We start from the raw sequence: 26370 nt of genomic DNA on the forward strand, positions 1-26370 counted from the left end.
TATAATCAAATATTTATAATTTCCAAAACTTAAGTTGTTATTTCTAAGTAAGATGTATCAAGCTTTCATATGTAGCCATACGTGATATGTGTATGTATAAAAATGTTTTTTTAATTAAGTTTACGAAGTGCAACATGTTCCGGATGTATAAAGCTTTTTGTTATTGAAACTGCCACTACCTTACGCATCGTGGACCAATCTGATTATATTATGTTTATAAATCAAAATATAAGCTAATGCAATATAACCATAAATGCCATGACCATTGTTCTATAATGAAGAAGATATGAATGATTTTCATAATCTTGTAGAGAACTTATGTTGTTATTAAAAAGTGCTTGTCTAAAATAATACAGTATAAGTGAATATTTTTACATTATTTTTAACTAAACAAATTTGTATTTTTTCGTAAGGTTACATTTTGTTTTACGAAAAAATATACAATTATAGGTGTTCCTGCAAGATAGTGGTAATATTGTGTTCTTTAGATACTAACAATTAATATATTAATTAATAAATTCGTGTCAATTACAAAAAAATATACAATAGTTTTCAATCAGTATTGAATTGTTCTGCATTAATTTCATCTCAAAATATATAATAACAACATTATATTACCTATATTAAAATAATTCCAAATTTTATTTTGGTAATCTCGGTCGATTGTTTATACAAGCAAGATAATATAGTATAATATATTTTGTATATAATAATTATACAATTATTGTATAAGGACATATCAATTATAATGTATAATATTATACACATATACCGATAACTTTTTCTGTTTATTTTAATTTTACTATTATATATTTAATACTAAGCAATTTTTTACAATTACACAAATAATGCTAACAAATGAAAATGTGGTTAAGCGAGTCACATGAGCGAGTATATATTTTTGTTTGAAGGGATTTCTTGAATTCTAAAATACGATCCTTAGAACCATACTCGCTGGGTTTGATTTCTTCATCGTTATTACGACGTTTTTCTCGGTTTCTCGGAAACTATAAGATACAGAAAAAAAATACCTTCTATCTACGTCGTATCATCAAGATTTTGACCATTTTTTACTCGAATAATTTATGAGAGAAATAATAAATAATTTTCTATTCTTAATTTGTAAACATTTTAAAAATACATGATATAAATAAAATAAAGTTTGAATAGATGCATTAATGAATGATGAAAAAAAATCCAAAAATAAATAGAATACAATTTGGTTTCATTATGAATCAGATTTTCTGGCATATAAATTCAAAAATGTAGGATATGATCTCATTAAGTTCAGATATTAACGTTTTGTTTGCTGATTTAAAAATAAAAAATGAATTTATATTGTATATATATATTTTTTTTCAAGGTGGTTGAACAGTTTAAAATAAATATGGTTCTAACTATTAACAATAATATTCTCTGTTTTGACTGATTTCCATCAGCGTTAATTTTGTACCATTATAGAAAAAGTAAATAAAAAGTAAATTTTTACTTTTGGGATTAAACAATCAACATGTTGCGTGAAAAATAAAGAAACAGTCTAACTTTTGTTTTATCAAAATGTTGACCGTAATCTTCACATATCATGCTTAATCCAAAAATAGACTTTCTAGAACTTATATGCTATTGCTACAATTTTATCGAATTATTAGTCAGTAAATTAAAAATGTTTAGATTAATAAATTATATTCAAGCTTTAATAACTGATACTTATTTCAAACGCACCTTGGTTTATAAGGACCTTAAACCTGCACAAAGACCTTCAGATCCAGGAAATCATAGACCACATAACAGCCTACTGGTGTACACCTGGATTTTATTTTATTTACTCAGTCAGTAATTGCCCTTTAAAGATTTATTTAAAATTGATAACCATAATATTATACAGTCTTAATGAATCATTTAATGTCAAACTATTTATAAGCAATGATAAATGATAGTTAATTTAAGAGTATGGAAGTGAATCAAAATATCAAGGGCTATCTCCAGACATTTATAATTTCCCCCTACACGCTTATCTAAATATTGAATGATATTATGATATTATTATAATAATAATTATTATTATATATATAATAATTATATATATTATTATTATATTATTATGATATTACATTCATAAGTAATACTATTGTGTATGATGTTCGTTTTATTATAATAACTACACACTATTTTATTATGTATTTTATAATTTATGATCCAAATAAATATTAATAATCGTTATTATTTACGCTTGTATTATGATCATGATGTACCTACACACAATTCATATTAGATAATAATATAAGATAAGATTATAATATAATATAATATAATATAAGATTATATAATAATAATATAAGATTATATTTCAAAATCCTGCATATAATCTTTAAATATACTATAAGTAATCTACTAATAAATATTGAAATATAATTATGTTTTAAGTTCGTGTCAATACTTAATTCAGAGTTAAGTTATATAATTTTATTATATTCGCATAAAGAAATATATAAATATAAAATTATATATATATGTATATATATATATATATATATATATATATATATATATATATATTTATTTATTGAGGATAAAGACTTCAACAGCTAGATACCTATATGTTGATTACATAATATATATTCTTAATAAAAACTATTATAACATGTATTTGTATTATAACCGTGGCATCAAATAACATAATTATTATTGTACCCTTAAATTTAGTATCCAAGATGAGCTATCCCGTTTTTTTGTTGATGATTGAATTTGAATCACATGTTTCAATAACAATTTTATTTATTGATTTTATCTTATATAAAAATAACATTTGTTATTTATTTATAACTTTTATTGAATTGGGGCTTAGTCAGTCATACGATTCCTGGAAATCCCCCACGGCGTCTAAAACGAAATTGGTGCAGAGATCTTAACGATTAACAAAAAAAAAATAATAACAATAATAATAATAATTAATTAAATAAATAAAAAAAATATATATCAAATGTATTTAAGCAAAAGGAAGTGCGATCACTGAATGGTTTCTTTCCTCACCATATTCATGTTTTTCTAATATATTGTAGAACATATTCTTATTATGCCTTTGTATATAGATTATAATATAACCTATAATTTTTTTTTTTTATTAATATATTATATTAAAAAAAAAAAAAAAAAAAAATTCAATTGGAACCAAATTTCGCACACATGTTCCTCGAGACTTGAATAGTGGCTATAAGGTAGCTCACTAAAGAATTTCGTGAATTAAGAAAATCGAATATTTTTATATATATATCATAGGGTTTTCATTAACTACAGAAGTAAAAGTGATTTACGTGATATACATATATGTTCATAAAAAAATATTAATGTATTCATCTATATATATTAATGCGGTATTGCGGGATTTTATATTTGTTAATTTCTTGAGAGATTTGGGTTAAACAAATATTAAATAATTTATGTATATTACTTTACAGACTCAAGTCAAAATTACAGATTAGTATTAAAAATTACATACAACTATAATACCTGTAAACATATTTTTATTTATATTGTAACCATCTTAATTTTTGAAACCATAATACTATATGATTTAAATATATTAAGTATAGATTTTATTTAAAATTAAATTGATTTTTCCTTTAAAACTATCCAACGATTATAGATCATTTTTACAGAGATTTTCCTTCCATAAAAATGTTCTACATTGTGTAGCATAAATTATAAAAGATCTAAATAAAATGCAAATTACACAGGTTACAATAATTATATTATTACTTTATAAGCATTTTCATTGCTTTATAAATTACATTTAAATATATTTTATTTAGTTGAATAAATTTAATAAAGTGAATTTAAAAATGGAAAATATAACTACTATTATATAAATAGCCATTTTTTGTTCCAAAAATAATTAACTAACGTTTATATTTAATTATATTAAGTGAATGTTCAAAAAGATAAGGATATATTTCTTTAATACCTTTGTTGTACTATATTCAAAGTCTTATATAACTTATTAGTATTTTTAGATTTAAAAAAAAAACAGTTTAAAAACCTATAGGTATACCTTACTACATCTCTATGAAAAAAAAGGTTTATTTTGTATTTTAATTTCTTTATAGAGCTTTAACGTGGGAACTGTTAATGATTTAATTTACAAGTATTTAAATTATTTTATTTCATTCGTGATTATTATTATTATTATCCCAATTCCTCAATGGCCCTTGTTGCCGAGGGTACCTATAAATATAGATATAAATATTTTTATTATTTATTATTGTTTTTCATTTATTTATTTAGTAATATATCAGCATATTATTTAATATTTATATTACATCGAAATTAAAATTAACATCTTCCCAACAAGCATAACTTGTGATAGGGGGTAGTAAGTTTAAGTCAAGAGAAGATATGATTAATAATCAATTAAAAATACATAAAATAAAAGAAAAAAAACAAAACAAAGAAAACATAATATTTAGCAACTTATAATAAAATGTAGATAATTATATATACTTTACAATGCTTAAGTTTACAATACAATATTATTTAAATCAAACTAATGAATATACCTAATAATTAATATATTGTTTTTTTTAATTGTTTTGAAATGACTTTAATATTTATTTTTTAAAAGATTAATTCTTACATTAAAAAACGTAATGAGGACCATATATGTATGTATGCTATTAACTATTGGGAAATCAAACAAAAGGTAGTAAGTAATTATCATAAATTTCGTGGCAACTATCTAAATAGGACCACTGATAGATGGAATTTTAATATAGATTCCAATATAATAGAAATCATCCTACTACAGATACATACACGCATTATAACAAAAACGAATACTGCTGTATAGTCATAAAAATAAAATTTTTGTTTTTTTGTTTTTAATCCATCATAATAAACTTATAACTAAGAGAAAATCATTAATATATTATAATATCATCATATGATATAATAAAATAACAAAACTGGTCGATTATAAATTCACAGTAAAATAATTTAAAATGTGTTTTGTGACAATAATATTTATTGTTAATATATTTAGGTAGTAGGTATATTTTACATGTACCACAACTCACAAGCACGGTGTGGAGACATAGCAAATATTTGGAAGTTAAATTTAATGTGGTATACACCGACACGCATACTATAAAATGTAAATATTATGTACCTACTCATGATAATGATTAATTACACATTGAATACTAACTTAAACCAAGGGTTCTAAATTAAACTTTAATATCGTTATTTTCGCCAAGGTAAAACATGATTGGATAAATCACCGATTCTTGTATCCGTTTTTTATACACGAGTCCGTTCGTATAAACGTGTATACACATACATATATAATATGTGCGAACACGTTTCTTCATGGAATATCATCATATGGAATTTGCATTTACTTCACACTACCAATCAGTTTCCTACCAGGCCACGGGCAACCGTGAGTAAAGAAAATTGCAGTGCTGAAAAAAATAAACCAGTAAAAGTCAATAAATTTTCCCCATAAACCATTCACATCTCCACTGCGATATAAGTACAATTTATATATGTGTGTTTCTAGTGTCTGAGTCAATGTCAGTTTGATAGTTTCGATTTCGATTGATTTTAATAGATCTGTATAACATTTTCCGCGTGAAAATTGCTAATTACAATGATTCGATAAAAACAATTTTGACTTTTCATTGGATCGGTCGGTCCGTCCATCATGTTATGTGCACAAAAGTAGTAAATAAAAAATGTTCTGTACATCTTATCAATTTAATAGCATCTTTTACCAATTCAATTATACCTCACTGCAGACAACGAAAGAATTTCGAAAAACCAATTGTGTAGCACACCTATATAATATATTTTAATCCATTTTCATATTATACAAAAACTCTGTTTAAATTATTTGCTTTACTGTTTATTTATTTTATAAACGTCGTAATTTATTTCGTTCCGTGATAATGTAGGATTATCGAACCCTACAAATTCCATCGGGTACGATGAAATATCACACCCACTTTTTCTATTGATTCACGTCTGGAGTTTCGAACGCAACTCGAAATTTGTTCTTTTTTTTAGTTAAGGATGCAGGTAATCTTGATACTATCTTAATAATTCTATATGACTAAATGACACTAAAAGACGAAAATCGTAGTCCAGCACACGATTTCATAATTCATTTATGTCACTATTTGTATCGGGTTTATGTTTAAAATTATATAATTTTGGCACATTTTGACGTGTTGGTTTGATACGGAGCTGAAAGATTTTACAGTTGAATACGAGAATTCAACTCTGTCTGGTTTTTGATTTGAGTGTCGTTTCAACCTTAAAATGAATAATTCTAGATTGGTTAACACCCATGAACAAATAATAAACTGTCATATTTCAGTATTTTGGCAGTCGCAGATTGCTAGCTTTTTGTTTCATTCAACACGATTTATAATATGGTGGTATTGGTTATTGTCACATGACAATCAATTGATAACTACGGTTAGATAAATGGAATACTGTATCAGAACAACCAAATGTGCCAGTTTTGTTATCTATTCAAATATGGATTACTATTAAACTGGCGCATAAAACATAATTTCTGGTGTTTGGTGTACCAAGGGTAATATGATATATGCTCCGTCGTGTCACATTCGAAGTGGTGGGATTTTACCTACGACAAAAATAATACAAATTATGTATGATATCCTTGTAATAATATACGATTTACGTAATTATTATAGTGAATTATATCTGAAAATCACTGTTTTTGCAGTTAATCGACGGACCGAATCACTGATTCATAGTATAAATCGGAGTATTCGACATTTCGGGATGTGGTACCTTATCGTTATCGTGGATGATTTCATCGCATAAAACCCACAGTTAGCACGGCGTCGAAATCCCCGTTCACTCTTCAATGAGTGTGGCCTATGTCGGGTCAATCGGAAATTGGTAGTTTCGTATGCATGCGTACAAGAGCGATTTCAATTTTCATTTTTTATTAAAAATAAATACGTCATCGTGTACTATGTTTGAGGAAACGCAATAGAGAGTTTACAAGTTTTTAGTATTATATGGTTGTTTTTAAAAATGAGTTTTTTTCCATCTTAATCTATAATTTAACATTCTAATATTACTCGTATATATTAATAAACAGTAGAATATGTTTCTGACTATATTTACAAATTTTAACCATTTTGGTTTTATTATATTATAATACCACATAGGGTTAGGATAAGATAGTGAAAAAATCGAAGCACCGACGTAGTATATTGAAATGTTTGGTTCGTTTCTTCACTTTCGAAACTTGTGACGTAATTTATACAGAGTAAGGATTGATACTTTTTTTATTTCTTTTTTTTTATTAGATAAAATAGAATATTTACAATCTGGTAATTTACATACAATAAGTAAATTTGATGATATAAATAAACAATAACATGAATGGCGTGAGGAGGGAGGCCCACCAGTGTGGATACCCTCTAGGATTGATACTTAACATTAAAAATAATATAAAAATGCTTAAAATTATACGGAAACGGTATTTTATTTTTATTTTCACAATAGTTTTTGAACTTATAAGAAGGTACTAATGAAAAAGTGAGCCTTGCACTCTTCCGTAATAATAAAAATACACCATTAATCTTGTATAATATGCGATAGATACGTATAGATACGTATCTATTGTTTATAATACATTATTATTTTTTTAATAAATTAAATAACTGTATAATAGTTATAGTTATAATAATAAATTGGTGTTACTCACCATACATTCAGCTATTTTTAAGTGATCGATATTATCCTCGTCTAACCACAGTTACGCTTATTAAAAACAGTACCGATTCATGTTAATTATATGTTCTAAATATTAAATTAACATATTTACGTGAACCAAAATACTTTTTTAAATATTTTTCTAATTGAACATTTTTTTCAATTCGGATTCTTTCCCCCTGACCTAGTTACGTGAATAGTGTTTTATTAATCATTCTCATTTTAACAACTATGAATATCTTACTTATCTCGAGTGCGTAAGTAACAAATGGATAATAAATCTTCCTTTTAAAGAAAATTTACTGGAAATTCTGCAATTAATCAAAGGTATCAAAGGTCTTTCTCTTAAATTAATGTTTTATATTACAACATATAAACTTTTTAGCTAGAGTATATTGTATATGAACTTATTACTACTTAAGAAAATTGAGAATACAGTAGAATAAAAAAAGAAATTTAATGTTGTACATTTCATGATACAATCTTTATTACTGTACAATTGTCATAATATGTATTCAATAAACGTAAAACAGTTATGGATGTTAATGGATAGTATACCATTAATGCTTTTACACAATATATGGTATAGTGATATAGCGTTTAAGTATACTGATGAGTGATGTAGTATTTTTAATCAGAGCTCAAGTCTCAGGGACAAAACATTTCAAAAACATTTATGTGATAAAAAAATTTAAAAAAATACTATTGCTAAAACAATTCTGTTTCTGCTTGTTTTTACATTCATAAAAAGTCGATTAACCAATTATTGAAATGTGTTTGATAATCATTCAATTTAAAAATTTATAAAATATACATTATATACTGAAGCTAGCATATATTATATAATAAAGTATTCAATATTATTTCTTTTCAAATAATTTTGACTACCTAACTCAAAGGCTGAACAATTTTAAAACATACCAACTGAGCTCATATTTTGAAGTACAATTATTAAATATTTTAATAATATGATATGACTTTAAAATATTTTCACTCAAAAAGATCAGTTGATGAATCGAAACCTTCTTAAAATTCATTTTTATATTAAAAGGAAGACATTTTGTAATTCATCATAATTAGGATTGCAGATTTTAAAATCACCAAACCGGGACATTATACATCGAATAAACTTTTTTCTATATAATTATATGGAAGTTATTAATATCCGTTATTTTTATCACTATATCTCTTAATTTTTAAATAAAATCCATTACAATATAATCTCAAATACTATGTACAATATTATTCTACGTTTTATTTTATTTTATTTTATTTTTTATTTTTTTTATTCGTGGTACATCTTCAACTGCTAAGGTTATTAGCTTGCAACAAAATTAAGTATTTAGTACATATAGTAAAATATAGTTTTATTATTAAATAATACAATATTAAAGTTATGTTCTCTCGGCTTCCATTAACCGGTACAAATTAATGACCAGTGGGGCAGAATGATAAACCTAAATTCATAATCACTGAACATAATATTACAGTTTAAGTTACTACATACAATTTTGAACTTTCTGACGGTGATATTTATTTTGATTAATGTTTTGAGGCATGATAAATCAATAATAATAACGACAATACAACACAATGGATCAACTAAACTAGAGGAAAAATGTGCTTACTAGTTACAACCAATTCTAACCTAACTTATATTCTTATCGATGTGTTATTTTAAAGATCCATCTACTTACCCACGTGTTTTAACTTCATTTATTTGAATCAGATTCTACCTCTAATGTAAACTGATGATATCAAATGTTTATTTTTGATATATATATTCTGGGCTCGCTATTATATTTTTAAAAAAACAATTCGATAAATACATATACACCTATTGACTTTCTCCATTAAATTTGTCAACAACCATTGACGAAAAAAAGAGAGAGATAGAATTACAAATTATTTACAAATATTTTTTCAATTAAATCGATTTTCAAGGGTCGAAAAAAGTTTATTTTATAAATGCTTTATTGAAGTCCAAAATGATACATTTATTCCTATCGAATGGATGAAAACTAAATTACTATAATTATATTTGTGATAAAAATTAAACAACTGTGTTCCCTCTTTCTGACTTCAAAATTAAATAATTTTTCTTTAGCAATAAATAATTTTTATTAAAATACATTTTTCAGATATTTGGATCACCTTGTACTCCAGTTTTGGAAAATCCGGAATTTCAGACAAGATGGTACTTCAAATACTTTTTGGGAAAATGTATGTATATTTTTAAACCATATTTTGCTTGCTTACGTATTAAATAACATAAAACTGAAACTATCATAGTTGCACTTGAAACTAATAATCAAAAAAAAAACTTATCAACTGGTGTTTTTAATATATTTTTGACCCCCCTAAATTTGCTTAAATTGTTTGATATACAATATGTATCCTTAAGAATATTTTTAATGTTTTTCACAGTGCACCAGAATTATGTTGGATCGGATATGGATAAGTTTCCATTTTTTTTATCCGTTGTGCTGACGGACGCTAATCATCAGTGCGTACCTCAGTATAGAGCGATATTATGGCGCAAAACGGTAATTATTTTTAATTTGATATTATTGTTATTATTATTATTATTATTATTATTAATATTATTATCTTTGTAAATGTTTTTGAAAAAATTGTTTAGATTTAGAAACTAAGTTTTTCCAAAGCCTTTTTTTTCTAATATGCTATGATAATAAAATTATACAACGTTTGAAAATTTCACGGAAAATAAAATTTTGAAATAGGTAAATAATAATTTATAAAATATTTCAATTTTTTTAAGATCCTTTTGGAATGTAAATAATTTTATGAATTCGAATTTATTATTTTCGTGAAAGTAGAAATAAATAGAAATAAGAAATTAAACATGACGTAACCAAATAATATCCAAGACTAATAAATGAAACTTAAAAAAAAAAAATTAAATGATAATTTATTTATTAACAATATATTTTAACTTTTATATTTAGAATATGGAATTAACTTTGTGGATTTAAAACACAAATTATAAAATAAAAATAAAAAACATCAAATATAATATATTATCTAACACACCTACATATTCCGAAATCCAAGTATGATTCACATTCGATATTAATTTATTATTATTAATAATTATTGCTTCATAATATATAAAATAACACAATATATGAAAAAAAATGAATTTTATTAAATAGCGTACTATTAAATTTAACACGTCTGTTTTATATTGTTATAATCAATTCTAAATGCTGTTTCATAAATGTTAAATGGTTAATACCTATGGGCTATAATCAGTCGTCAGTATTATAAAAATCCTTTATAAAGTATAAAAAAAAAAAGATACTTGGCTTTTCATTAGCGTAGCCTAATAGATAAAAAAAAAAAAAAAAAAAAAAAACGTTTAATACTAATATTATACAAAGTAATAATTATCTACAAAAACAATTTTTATTACGCATTTTCCTAGACAAAATTTTATTTAAAATGTAAAAGCTTACATGATATAATATTACGTATTTATTATTGATTTCAGATTTTAAAAATATATTAATTTAATTTTAAGGCATTTGGAATTCTTTTTAAAACCTACTTATAATCGATTTAAATAGCGCATTCTTATAATAAGTACAAAAAATTATCAAGTTAATTTGTATTCATTAAAAAAAAAACACATGTTAATTTAATTTTGTAAAATATTGTATTAAAATTCACTATAGTTACAAACATATTTTTAATCCAGTATATAACATATTAATCAAATTATGTAAACTATCATACTGTTAAAATATTAAACATTAAGTTAATGTTTTTGATATATATTTCGTAAATTCCATATTAAAAGCATCTTTAACTACTGTACTTATCCTTAACGACTCATATTCTCGATGACGACCAAACACATAAACCGTATAAAGGCCTATAAAACATATACCTGATGCTGCAAAATATACATTTTTATTACACTCTTAGATTAATGTTGTGAACTTTAAACTTAATACTTATATTATTATTTTTCATACAAGATTAAAGCTTTAAACAAGAATATATTTTATAGACCTGAATTTACAAATATTTTATTTCGATACAATATTTGGAAAACACCACATAACTTATAAATAATATATTTATTTGAAATATCATATTTTCCGATTGCTTGCTGATTGGTTTTATGATTAAACTAGATTGCCAATATTATGGTGGCTCGGGTTCAAAATGCCACTCAATACCACATACATATTAAGCTGTTCTGTTCTGTTTTTTTTTTTTTTTTTTAGATGAGTTTAAATCAAGTATAATAAAACTGAAATGACTGTCAGCACTAGAATATATTTACTGTTGGATACTAAAATTAAATTCACATATTTTATCAAAATCACAGTCACTTAAAAAAATGTAATTAAAAAAAAAATGTAAACCCCAATTCAAATTTATATACCTATAATTTAAATAAATTTGTATATAGAAACAATAAATCTGAAATAACTTTTCTTATTTCAATTTAAAATAAGAATGTATCCTTAATAATAAAAAAAAAAAAAAATTAAAAAAATGAGAACTTCAAATATTGTATTCGAATTTGCCAATATAATTAATTAAACCATGTTGAACGATGTAAGGTTTTTGTTTCTTTAATTTTGTAAGCATATATGTATTATTTATTAAAATGTAATTGCATAGTATTTGATTCCTTATTCAATAATAAAACATATTTTCACGAGTGCCGTGGTACGTATAGCCAAGTGTGGCGTGGTGTCTTTAGTCACAAATGTGTTCCGATTTCCATCGACAGCCGATGCTATAAGTTCCCGAATGACCATCCGGGCATGTACAAACAAATCCTTGACACACATTCACATGTTCCAAACTAACTGTCTCCTTCCTACAATAGCTAGTAACCATTGTCGCTGGGCTCAAGATCAAAAGATCAATAAAAAAATAATTAATATAATATTTTTACGAATTACCTTAGATGGTTTTTTTGATAAGATATATTTGTATGTATTGTGTCTTTCAGTTATATGACGATTGTAATAATTAATTTGAAATACAAAATTCATATTTTTTTTATTTCAATTAAAAAAAAAATTGCATTGTGTTTGACATGTCAACCCGGGAAAGGGGGAATTATCGATTCCGCCGAAACTACCTGCTTAGGAAAAAGGTTTATATTGATTCCGCCGGCTATTAATTCCGCCGGCTACTGATTATAAAATCTACATATTGATTCCGCCGGCTATTAATTCCGCCGGATACTGTTTATAAAATCTACATATTGATTCCGCCGGCTACTGATAGGTTAGGTTAAAATCAAATCTTTTTTTCGTTCACTTGATATAATAGTAAAGTTCATTGTAATTAAAAATGTAAAAAAATGTAATTAAGATCCTAATACAAATGTGCGAGTGTGTGATACTGTATACTCGTGGAACAATTTCGATAACTAGATCAATACTGTCGAATGTCGATACTGATTAGCAACTATGCGAGAAGTAACAAGGGAAGTCCATATTTTAACAAGCGGAACCGAGCCAACATAAATATACTATTATAGTCTTATACTTAATCTTAAAGATAAGATTTCAGTTAGAGTCATAGGTAGGTAATCAATATAATAGATACGTTATTATAGCAATACGTACGGTTTGAAATAAAATGTTTTCAACACGCATAATATTATAAGAAACCCGATGGTTGTAAAAACATTAATTTTGCACGATATCAAAAATAGATTTATAGATTTATAAAATTTATAAATTCACTTATTAACTGTTTCCAAATATTACCAAAAGTAGTTATACACTTTAATTTTGAACTATATAGGTACAATTGTAATATTTTTATACAATTTATACTATATACAATTAACAATATGATATATTCAAATGTACATATTAATTAAATACTAATATTTTAATTTATAGTTGTATAATAATATATTAATATAATTATACTAAATAGACTATAAATTTTAAAATACATATACAAAGGGGGGATGAACAGTGTCCGGCGGAATCGATGTGTAAATATTGTAAACGGTAGCCGGCGGAATTAATAGCCGGCGGAATCGATATGCAGATATTATAAACGGTAGCCGGCGGAGTCAATAGCCGGCGGAATCGATATGCAGATATTATAAACGGTAGCCGGCGGAGTCAATAGCCGGCGGAATCGATGTAAAATCGGCGGAATCGATATACGCCCCGGGAAAGGTATCATTTCTAAATGTTTAATTATGGTGTAATTGGGAATAACCAATTCTATCAAGTAATAATATACCATTAAATAATGACGAAGATTAAAAAAAACTTGTCAAAAAGACCAATGACACCTATCCCGAGTTTATTATTATCATTGTGGAATAAAAAGTAATGTGGATTTATTTTTATAATTATTTTTAGGGAGCACAAAAAATCCTGTTACCTCATACACCACACAAGCCAATGACAGTCAAACAAATTTTGAGGTAAGAAAAATATATTATGCCGTTATAAATACTTAATTAAAAAAGTTGGCGTAGTACATAATTTTATAGTAAATATTAATTGTAAGCCAACGACTGTCTGAAAAGTATTGCTGTGACAGAAATTTCAGGTAAGCGCAGTATGTAGGCACTGACCATGTCAGTTGGGTTTTAGAAAAATAAGACGGAGTATTATTATTATCACGGGAGGATTCGTATTGTTAGGCCATTTTATAAAATACTATAATAACTACTAATTGTATCGTAAGATTTTTTTTATCAATTTCAAATATAAAAAGTAATACAAATTAGTTTGAAAGTGTCTGTTGAAATTATTTGTGTACGGACTTTTTCCGACGTTCAATATAGAAAATCGGTTTTATTTCGTAATTTAGGTGAGGCCCTAAACTTGAATAAATATATGAATAAATTACTTAGAAAGTATATACTCAGAAATTCTGTACTTCACATTTACCTAAATAGATAAACACTACCTAATAAATATTATTCGTTTATATTCAGCAATTAGCAATGATAATTAATTTTAGTAATTTGTAATAATTATTGAACTAAATCATTATTTTAGGCTGTAACAGTAATCTAAATTAAATTTTGCTCTATGATATCAGTTTGTAAATTATGTCCAATGGCCATTCTATATTTCCTGTATTTAAAATTATAAATATTTTAGTATTTTATTCTAAAACATACATTTTAATTTTCCTTATAAGTATCAATAAATTGTCCGTAACAAAAAATTATAATTTTTTCGTTTGTGTTTTCACATAACTAAAAATTGAATCATAGAATTTCAATTTAGGTATAAACTTAGGTTAAAAAATTTTACAAATCACGTCTTTGGCAAACATTTTTAGTAAAAATGTATGATTATAGTGTTATCATTATGTGGATATTCGATTGTTTTAAATTTATCAATTTAAATTTTAAATTCACGTTTTATCTAATCTTAAAGTAATTTGAAATAGTGTTACCTGCCAACTTAAAAAATATTATATTATTTTGTCAGAAATAATATTATGAAATTATGCGTAATTAAAAATATATTTTAATTTTTAAGTAATGTGTTATTATAAAAATGCACTATTAATTTCAACGATTTTTTTTAAGATCAGTTGGTATAATTTTCAATGAATTCCGTTAGTTAAAAAAAAAAAACACAATATATGATGTAATTCTAAAAATATTTTATTAAATACTATTTTCAATCATACATAATAATTATTAATAATTAGTTGATCATAAAAATGTATATATACTCTAGCTAAATATATGTAAAGCTTTTACAACGACGTGTCAAAAACACAAAATGTTTAGCCATATAAGTACCTACTTAAATTTAAATGGCAATTATTTTAAACAGTTTTTATAAATTATTAATATGACAAATATAAAGGACTGTTTATACAATTTCCCTTAAAAAGAACTTCAAACACCTTCGTCAAAACTGACAAGCTGTACAGTAAAGTACTACCTGTGTACCTACTAATGTACTGATAAAATAATATCTTGATATTTTTTTTCTTTCTTTTGAATTTTACGTATACCCTCGGAAATATAGGTCATTGGCCTTAAATCGAAATAACTAATTACATATTTATGTAATTACTAAATCTAATTGTTAATTATATTTTTGTTTGGAGATTGGTGGCTGTATTAAACTGGATGATATTTGTAATGGATTTAGGGTGATTGCTTAGTATTTTTGTTAGTGATTCGGGAAGGTTGTGGCTTGTTCGGATATTGTAATATGTTCGGCATTTAGTGAGGATGTGGCTGATGGTTACTTTGATGGACACATTAAAGGTTCTTCTTTGGTCATTAGGAAGCTGTGATAAATTTGAGTATGGCCATTTATAAGTCTAGTTATTATGACCTCAAATTTTCTGTGGATTTCGATAGGGTATTGTCGGAACATAATACGATTTAATTTTTTATAGTAAGATGTCCACTTCGGATGTCATCTAAATTATTGACATTTATTTGTTATAAGCTTTCGTATGCCACTGAATGGAATGATTTGTGTTTACGATGATAATGGGAAGGTGATTGCAGTTTTGGCTGCAAGATCGGCGAGTTCGTTTTCTTTTATGTCGGAGTGTCCGGGAATCCATAAGAGTTTAATTTTGACTTTATTGTGGTACTGTAGCATATAAATTATATTCTGTATATAATATTATGATATTATTTATACACCTACAAAGTCATTTAAAAAAAAAAAAATTATTTCTTTGATGTTTATTTAGTTTATTAATTATTCATTTCAAATTATAAATTATTAACTATATAAAAATTTTTTCTGTTTTGACAGTATTTTGGAGTCTTTAGATGTATATAAATATTATTTTAGGTTATTTCTCTAGATAAACATACGATTTTACTGTTTTCTAATAATTTTTTTCCTTCTTACCGTTACATTTATGATGTAGGTACTTTGATATATTGCGTATTTTATAAGTTATAACTTAAAATTAAATTCGATAAACTAATTATGTGATCAGAGATCATACGCTATGTTATATCATAATAAATTATGAATGGTATAGTAATATACTATTTATCTATACATATATTATATATAGTAAAACCATATGAAACTTTACAACCCAGAACGTTAAATATTGGTGGTCCCAGTAGACCATTTAGAATCACACATTTTCGTGATTAGATTTTAATTGGGGTGTGACATTTTAGCATTGTCTCTAGAGAAAATCTAATATATTTTATGTAAAATGGTTTTCTGTTCTGTTAAAACATAAAAACAAAATGCATATACAAATACTCAGTCTTCTGTTCGTAATAATTTTTTAACTATATGGCCTATATAATAGTTAACGTGAAAAATATAATAGATTCAAGATTTACCAATTAACAATACTGTATTTTTATTGACAACAAATTTGAAAAGTCAATACTACATTTCGTGTTAAAATATAGAATGGAACTTATCTTCACATAGTCTTGTATTCGATTAAAACCTAGCAAGTGTTTTTAACTTCTTAGTGTCTATTTCAAAATATTCAATACTAAATGCGATATTACTATATTAGTATATTAGATGTATTTCGTTAAATATTCTTTCATATTCCTGCACCCAGTTTTTACCTTTGAGAATTCTTAATCTTCATTATTATTGTTATTATTATTTGTATCCTAATTTCTCATATTTGCACACAATCCGTAATTATTATAATTATTATAATTATTATAATTATTATTATAACCTACTTATGTTAAATAATTCAAAATTATAAAAATTATATTTCACTCACATCATGCATTCATGTCATAAGTCTTTAGCCAGTCAAAAAATCGTTATAGGTAGTGTTTTTTCAGCTCTTTCTCACAGCCAAAATAATATTAATAATTTTGTAGATACTCATCAGTCATCATTAATACATAATTGATTATTGCAAAATCGTAACTCTATATTATATGCTTTAAAGGAACGTAAATTAAGCACACATTTGTCGACTACATAAGTGTTTTTTTTTACGGGCGACGAACTTATGATTAAAAGTTTTATTTATTCGCACGTCTACTTGATATTCACATGTGCAAAACGTCTATTATTTTACAATGCACCGTAAATGAGATTTTTCCAATACTATCAATATTGTTATTTCTTAGAAACATCTTACCTGTTGGCATAATACACAAAATACCAGTACTAACAGATTTATCATCATACTTACTTGTTCTTTCAGATAAAACCATATGAAAACATTACAAACACAATAATAACAAGAAGTCTAATAGCATTAAATTTGTAAAAATTTTATAGTTTTTAATAATACGAGAACGTTCGAGCGGGAATTGTGTTTTCACGGTTATTTTACGATGAAAAATGAAAACCTCCACCATTTCTCTGAGATAATAATAATATTATTTATTTTATTTTACGTATATGTTTATATTATTATCGCAATAACGAAAAGAGTAAAAAAAAAAACTAACTAAATCAGAGACCGCAGCGTTATATCAATGGGAAATCCTCACCGGGACGTATAATAATGCGTTTCTTCATCAATCTAACGCCGCCCCGTCGTGGTGGTGTGCTCGCAGAAACGGCCACCGTAACGACCACCAGTCCCCAAGGTGCTTTGATCACCCCTCCACTCATACGCAAAATCAACAGGTATATTGTATTATATTTTATCCTCCAAACTAAGTTATTCAAATCGTTCGTGCGATTCGTTTATATTTCATAACATGTGCCACCAAATTTCCCCGATCTAAGGCAAATGTACGTAGCTACCATAGGAAATTACCAAATAAGTCATAGCCATTATTTGGACATCATCAAAAAAATAATAATAGTAATAATAATATAGTGAAATATCAATCATAATTAAATATTATTTATTGCAATAGACACATGCTTGAAAAATGTATCATAAGATTTGTATTCTCAAGTAGTAATGAAAAAATTGTATTGGGTACTTGGAGGGAAAGGGGGGAGCCACCTTCTTCCCAAAGATTCTGAGAAAATATTAAAAATTAAGTGTATTATATAAAAGGTACCAAAATATGGTACCAAACCTAATACGTGATTTTTTTCTATCATTACCAATAATTTATCAACAAATATTTTTTCTAGAAAAAAATGAACCAAAAGTTATCCGATACATAAAAACTTATAAAATGTATATATTAAGCAATGTACTTACAGGCAACAAATACAGTAATAATATTATACTCAACTTATTACAAACAAGTAAAAACATGTACGACCAATACTGTGTTAATACAAAATAGCACGACACATATTATCATATAAAATAAATATCCCATTCATGTGGATCTCTTCGTTTATTGCTGTTTAGTTTTGGGATTTACAAAACAATACATTTAGAAAGTTGTTTTCCTATAATATTTAAGTAAAATAATACTTTATCCTTTATGGAAATAAAGTAATTCTGGATTTTTTTTTTAATTTACAAATAGAAACGTTTTAAACAAAATTATGTACTTCCATATTTTACACATATTTCACTGCAACAATACATTTAATTTGAGATTTGACTAAAATTATATTATAAATACGAAAAATATACACTTTTAAAAACTTAATTTTTTAAACCCAAAAATTATAATTATAAAGAAACTAGCTTCATTAATGATGCTTGAAACTAAAAAAACATTAGTAGCATATGATTTTACCTTACAATTTTGATTACTTTGATGTGTTTCAATTAGTTTTTTTCATTTTAATCATCTGGTAACCAAAAACTTAAAAAATTTAAAACTGAAAAAATTGTTTCACTCGCTTCAAATTTTCTAGTTTAAACCTATATTCCGTTGTTTTTTTATAACTCAAGGTTTATATAATTTTGTGTTTATACTAACTTATTATTTTTACCAGCCTCTCTTCAAAATAATACTCTGGAAACACCCATTTATATTCTAGTGTGTGTATTGTGTACGCTCGAGAGGTCATATTTTATTTTCAATTTGTTCTTTGGGTCTATCTCATACAAAGACTTGACAGACATAATAATTTTACAATTTCTGTCCCGTACAATTTGTACATGAAAAACCACCTATGTAATATAAATGTCAATTAATGATTGAAAAAAAATAGGTACTGATGAAATAATTTTATTGTGTTCTACAATTTGTTAATAATTTTAATTTTGAAATCGAATAGTTAAACTATTATTGATTTTCTAATGCGATATATTGTACGCAAATAATAATCGTATATAATAAATTATAATATTATGTTATGCGGATATGCTCAAAAAAGGTATGAAATTCTAATTGGTACTAAAATATACTGTGAATGTGATATTGTATACGTTTTTGATTAAAAAAATTAATCGATGTTTATTTTTCATTTTATTTAAAAAAAAAAAAAAAATCTACCACCTTATAGTCAACAATGTATATACACTCTATAAACAACTTGCTTGGTATTCTCTCATATGGGATCAACTAGGAAATTTTGACGAAATAATAATAATAATAAAAGACCGTATAACATGTTTAGTTTTACTTTTCCCAAGTGCATTCCGAAGAAAAACAAAATAGAAATTTACATATTAATACATTTTCAAGTTTCCCTTTATGAATAAAAATATGTTACTTTATCCTCTTTATCTGTATTTTTTTGTTTACCATATAGGTATCAAACATATTTCATCGACCAATAAACACAAATAACTATATATATGATAATGGATGATTTAGTGTGAAAATAATCTGTTACCGTAACGTTTGGTAGAAATGTTAATTATAATTCCAAATTTAAATACTAGGCTGTTTGATTATAGTTATTAGAATACTAATAACTAATCAGGTAATGAATAATAATAATTATATAATAATTCAATGCAATATTTTTGTTTTATTATTATTATTGGTAACAGTTGGCAGCGTGTGACATTGTGTTTACTCTATAAAATATTATAATGATAGTTCTGACAAAACATAACTAATTTAAACTGTATAAAGTAATAAAATATATGACATTATGTCTTATGATAACTTGCTCTTAGGCGAGGCAAGAATTAATTTTACGGATGCCAAAAAAAGCATTGTTTGTAAAAAATTCTGTATACAAAAGTATGAATAAGATTTTCTGCCTAGTGTTGGTGGTAGTTTGTGCACTGTGCATATAGTAAATAATCATCAGTGTGTGTATTTAGACTTTAGACGTGGTTATGAAATGGGAAAAACATTGTTCTCGCCCACAAACACAGTACATCAAGTCAAAAAGATTAGCATGTCACGTAATAATCGCATATTATTTCGTTGTAAATACATAAATTTTCATTCCATCATACTAGTTATGCAATTGATATAAAACGCCTTAAAAATCAATATTTACTTTGGTTTTAAAGAAAATTATTTTAAAATTTTCATATGAAAGACTGTATTTTACTGTTGAATACTCGTATACAAACATATATGAAACGTTTTTGAGTTTTTAATTCCTATTTTAACAAGTTCGTGTTCTAATTTAATTAAAATTTATTTTTAGAATCCAAAAAAAAAAATAATATAAGAACAACCCAAATTTGGTTTCAAAATTGACAAATTCCATATCACGCAATTAACTTGAATTGCATTGTTTGAAATTTGAATTGAAATACTCGTAGGTTTTTAGCATAATAATGTATCCGTTATTTTGAATCTTAAAGTTTGAACATTTTTTTTCGTTCTCTTGGTGACATTTGGAAGATATAAAATAAATAAACCTTAAATTAAATGAAAATAGATAGATACGAAATTTTTATTTAAAATCTATCGGTCAGTAAAAGTCGAGGAATGAAAACTTCTGAATAAATTGTTTTAATCCTCTATTTTACTCCTATCATTATAATTCATAACTTTTGTATATACGTAAATTGAAAAAAATACTGTTATAGTATTATGGCTGTAGGATGCGGGAGCTATATTTTTATTTTCCAGCAACAGTACAATAGTTAACCAACCAAAGCACTAATTACTTTTTGCTTGAATCCTATTCTATAATACTACGCTAAAATCTTGACTTTATTAGGATTTTACGACTTAATTACAAATTCACTCATACATAATAATATTATCATTGTTCACAGTGAGATGGGATAAGTACCTGTAATAAAATAATTATTTTGTTAACTATTTCGTATTATACGAAATATCATTTTTTTTTATAATATTACTTGTTGTTTATTAAAATATATTTATTGTTAGAAAAATCTTAATTTATTAATAATTATTGTGATATGCATCGCTTGTTATCGTATAGAATAATGCAAATTACTAGGTTATGCATTATACATGAATTGATTACTTAACCGTTTATTATATTCTGTTACGGTATATCGTTCATGTGAGTATGCTACTTGTTTCAATAATCTTAGGATAATGTTCATCTCATCCTCGTGTAATAACTTCGTAAGTACTTAAATCTCTTATAACAACAATCTCTTTTAACACATATTAATATTAGATAGTATTATGTTCAATATTGTTTTAAATAAAATTGAATATGAAATAAATTCCTAATGACACATCATAAATTAAAAATATTTTGTTGGTGTTTAATAACTTAATTTTTTTGTATCTGTCCATGCTAAATTAATATTTGATTTGAATAATTTTGTATAAAATATATCAAAAATTGAATTTATGAAATATGAATTTAATTATGTTATATAGAGTATATTTACTATAGCGTTACCGTATAGCGTCTGAGGTGCAATGTGAGGTAACCGATTTGAATTTTAAAATAATAAAACTTTTTTCTTTGTTCTATTAATATTACTTTTATTCAGTTTATTTCTAATGCATATTAACATATACTTTTTACTAACTTATTAATTTATTTTTAATACACATATATGTATATATTTTTAACTTTAACAATATTACGTCTTTCTGTATAGACGATCTGCGTAGTCTTTTCTACTCGCTTATGATCATCTATACCAAAAGAACGGTGCCAACCCGTCTGGCCGGTGACTAAAGACGGAGCTCCTTATATCTAATGTTGTATGTGTGCGTGTGTATGTGTGTATGTGTGCATGTATGTATTGTATGCGTCCTATCTTATCCTTAATGGCTAACAATTATTATAATTATTTTATTATATATATATTAAATATAAAAGATATGATGGCTTAAGCACACATCATTACACACTGATTCAGTTAAATTGGATGGACCTGGTAGATTTAAATTTTTTTAGAGACGAAGCTCGAATTCTTCCTAATTATCTATGTCATGGGTTCTCGACCTTTTGAGGTCCACGCCCCCTTTCAAACTATTTTATAAGTTCACGCCAACCCCCCTCACTACTATAAGATTGATGTATGCAAACGGCAACGTTTCCATTTTTCGTGTTTTTTTTTTCAAAATGTTCACCCACCCCCCTGAAATTTTGTCACGTCTCCCTTGGGTGGACGCCCCCCCCAGGTTGAGAACCCGTGACCTATGTAACTATAAGCTTATATTTTATTTTTATTACAGCACAGCAAACACATTTCGTCCCGATTCTTGATAGTCAAGTACGTACCTAAACCGGCCTTAAACTATATAATAAATATCATTAAATAAACTATAATATAGGTATACTAAATCTGTTTTGATGACAACATTGTTTGCATTATTTATAGTATCTAGAAATTTTTCTTTAATTTAATTCTAAATTAATCTAAATACATATAAACTGATATCTTGTACACATAATATAAATATATAACCTAATACATATTAAAATATATATTATATTTTTTTAATTTGAAATTAATTTTCATAAGGCGTTTTATTAAAAATTAAATATAGTAGATATAAGGTAGATGAATAATACATACGATATCACTCGTTTGAATGTATAAACATTATTTCACACGCATTAAGAATGGAAGTACAATAGTGGTTTGTTTTTAACAGGTAGTACCTAATATTCGAATTTTAATTGATTTTAAGAAATAAACCATTTTTATTTTGATTCAAGTTTATCTTTATAATTAAAAATTAAAGATGGTAATTTCACAACAATTCATAATTGTTTACAAGAGGTAATATAAGCATTGTTTACTTGTCCTCCATATATAAATAAATTTAAATATTATTAAAATAAATTGAGTCAGTATTCAAACGATGCGAATAATTGTAAAAATAGGTAGGAATGTATTTATTTTTAAGCCCGATAAAGCGATTATAAATTAGTATTAACAATACAAACCGTGTGATCTGACTTATTTTTTTTTTCCTACGTACGTCGCGTCATTTTCGACGCTTGGGTTTAATTTTAGACATACGTTGTTTTTAAATGCATTTAATTTATTCTTGTCATGTTTCTAATTGGGTACAACATTTGTAAGCAAACTAAATTGTATGGACTGGACCCAGAAATATGGATCAATTAGTACAAATGTACACACCATTTTCTGGGCACCAATATTGCTTCATGAAATTACACTTCTTGCTAAGGTTAAATTAATTTTAGAAAATACAGTAAATCACATTATAATGCCTATAGGTACAGCAAATTCGGAAATTGTTATCATTGATATTTGAATTAAAAAATCATAATTACTGTTGATATGAAACAAATTTAAATATGTTTTAAATTTTAAATCCAAAAATAGATAGTTTCAGTTTTGTTTAATATATAAGTATATTACTACTAAAACGTTTGACTAATCAAACGAAGTTATTTTATAAATTTTACGTTGAATATATTTAAGTGGTTTATGTGATAAAAATTAATTTGTTTTAAAATAAATTAAAATGTATTGCAAATGATTTAATACTAAATTCGTTATTTTTGTACATAGTATTTTTTTTATAATATGATCTCACAGTGGTTTTCCCGTTAAAAATGTTAGCCAGTTGTTTATTACCTAATTAACTACTATAATATACTGGTTACAATCTTATTGTAAATTAATTGTAACAACGAAATAATATTCTCATCTATCAATATTATGATAACCATACTATTTACTTCATAACAATTTAACTATTATTGTTTAATTGATTTCGAAAATGGAATTTAAATACTGTCTTATTTCTAAATAGGAACTTATAAATTTATAAATTCTGTCGATTATTATACAAGTACACACTGTTCATTATATTTAACCATTGACTTCACTGTGTCTTACATTTATAAAAACCAGATTTGATTGCATTAATATTATGTCTACATTAATGAATTTCTCATTACAATAATTATTTTATAACACATACACCATATCATTAAATGCAAGTATAAATATAAGATTTTTTTTATCAAAATGAATTAGATCTTGTCGAATATTTACCGTCTTTGATAATACTTATTAGTTATTTTAACAATTTTTGAATATTATATCAGTTTAAATATGATTTTTATTTTTGCATAACAATCTGTAAATAATAAAAACATAATATTATTTATTATTATCCAATGAATATGATATTAAAGTGCAATAGAACTTTTAACGAGTATATTGTTCATGTTTAAAATGATATTACGGTTGAAATACAAGCTACGGGTACTTAACGAAAATGAATTATGGATTAAATATATGAATATTTCTCAGTATGTGGTAGTTTGTGGGCAATTTTAGTTTCTACGTAGAATTTAATGCTACTCTTTGTCCAAAAGTCTCCCGTTAGGATTTATAATATGCCAAAAATACGTTATTATAACACGCGCCGCGGTGGTCTATACATCTGTGTATTCGGTACAGTTTAAGGGGATTTTAGGGAATTAAACTATTCAAAATTACTTCACATTGATTAAACATTAACAAACTTTCAAAACCCGAAAAAAAGAATGACATTATTAAAAGTAATATTTTTTTTTTTGTAGTTATAATACTTAGTAGCATCATTCTAAAATGATTTCACTATTACTGATAGAAAAAGAATCTAAAATAGAATTTATTTAAAAACTTCTCAGATAATATTATAATCATTGGCTCTTTATTAAAAAACAATTTGCTGCATTGTATATAGCTGCTGGTGACAGACAATTATTATGATGTGATCAGAAAAAGTAGAAGACTTAAATCTGGGATATTCGATCCACATTTTAATATATAAAGGGGTATAGATTAAAAATTGGTTGGTAAAAACTATTTATTTTAAAATTGATAGTCACTTATTTTAACTGTAGATTATCAAATAATATTAAATATATTGTGAGTGAAGTGGGTACCTTGTAAAATATCAGTATTACACCAACGGGTGATGCACGCACAGTATATTATAATATTTATAATATTTAAATATTGATTTTCATAAGCGGTAAATTAGCAATCATGTTCAATGATCAATAGTATCTATTGCAAATTTGAATGTTAAGTAAAAAATCTTATTTTTTAATTTTTTTCACCACTATAATTCGCATGCAGTTTATTAATTTCCATAAATATAGATATTATATTCTATTTTTCAACTCAATTCTTAGATTTGTATAAACATTTGTGTAGAATTGTAATCTTAAATGTATTTTTCTTTAATACAAAATAAAAATCATTCCATATTTATTTGATGACATTAATTTATTAACTTCACTAGCAGATTATTATTATTATTATTTTTTTTTTTGTCGTCTTTCAAATACTTGGTGGAAACACTGCCAACCGGAAACAAATACACTCTAAATCGAAAGTGAACATACAAAATCTTAAAAGTTATATGAATACCAAAAAAAATTAAAACGACTCATG

The 26370-nt window shown here is 25.2% G+C and overlaps 1 protein-coding gene across 3 annotated transcripts in view; it reads left to right on the top strand.

Annotated features, from left to right (window-relative positions):
• LOC107166611 (GTPase-activating Rap/Ran-GAP domain-like protein 3) overlaps window positions 1-26370 on the top strand; it is a 370828-nt gene that overhangs the window by 269801 nt on the left and 74657 nt on the right. For all 3 annotated transcript variants that reach the window (XM_089222594.1, XM_089222595.1, XM_089222593.1), the window contains 3 exons: window positions 9894-9975; window positions 10180-10298; window positions 14133-14197. In XM_089222594.1, the coding sequence (XP_089078720.1) occupies window positions 9894-9975; window positions 10180-10298; window positions 14133-14197 (266 nt within the window). The remainder of the gene's footprint in view (window positions 1-9893; window positions 9976-10179; window positions 10299-14132; window positions 14198-26370) is intronic.

Source organism: Diuraphis noxia, unplaced genomic scaffold (genome assembly GCF_037042655.1).
Source record: "Diuraphis noxia isolate RWA-SAM2 unplaced genomic scaffold, SU_Dnox_SAM2 contig0003, whole genome shotgun sequence".
NCBI lineage: Eukaryota > Metazoa > Arthropoda > Insecta > Hemiptera > Aphididae > Diuraphis > Diuraphis noxia.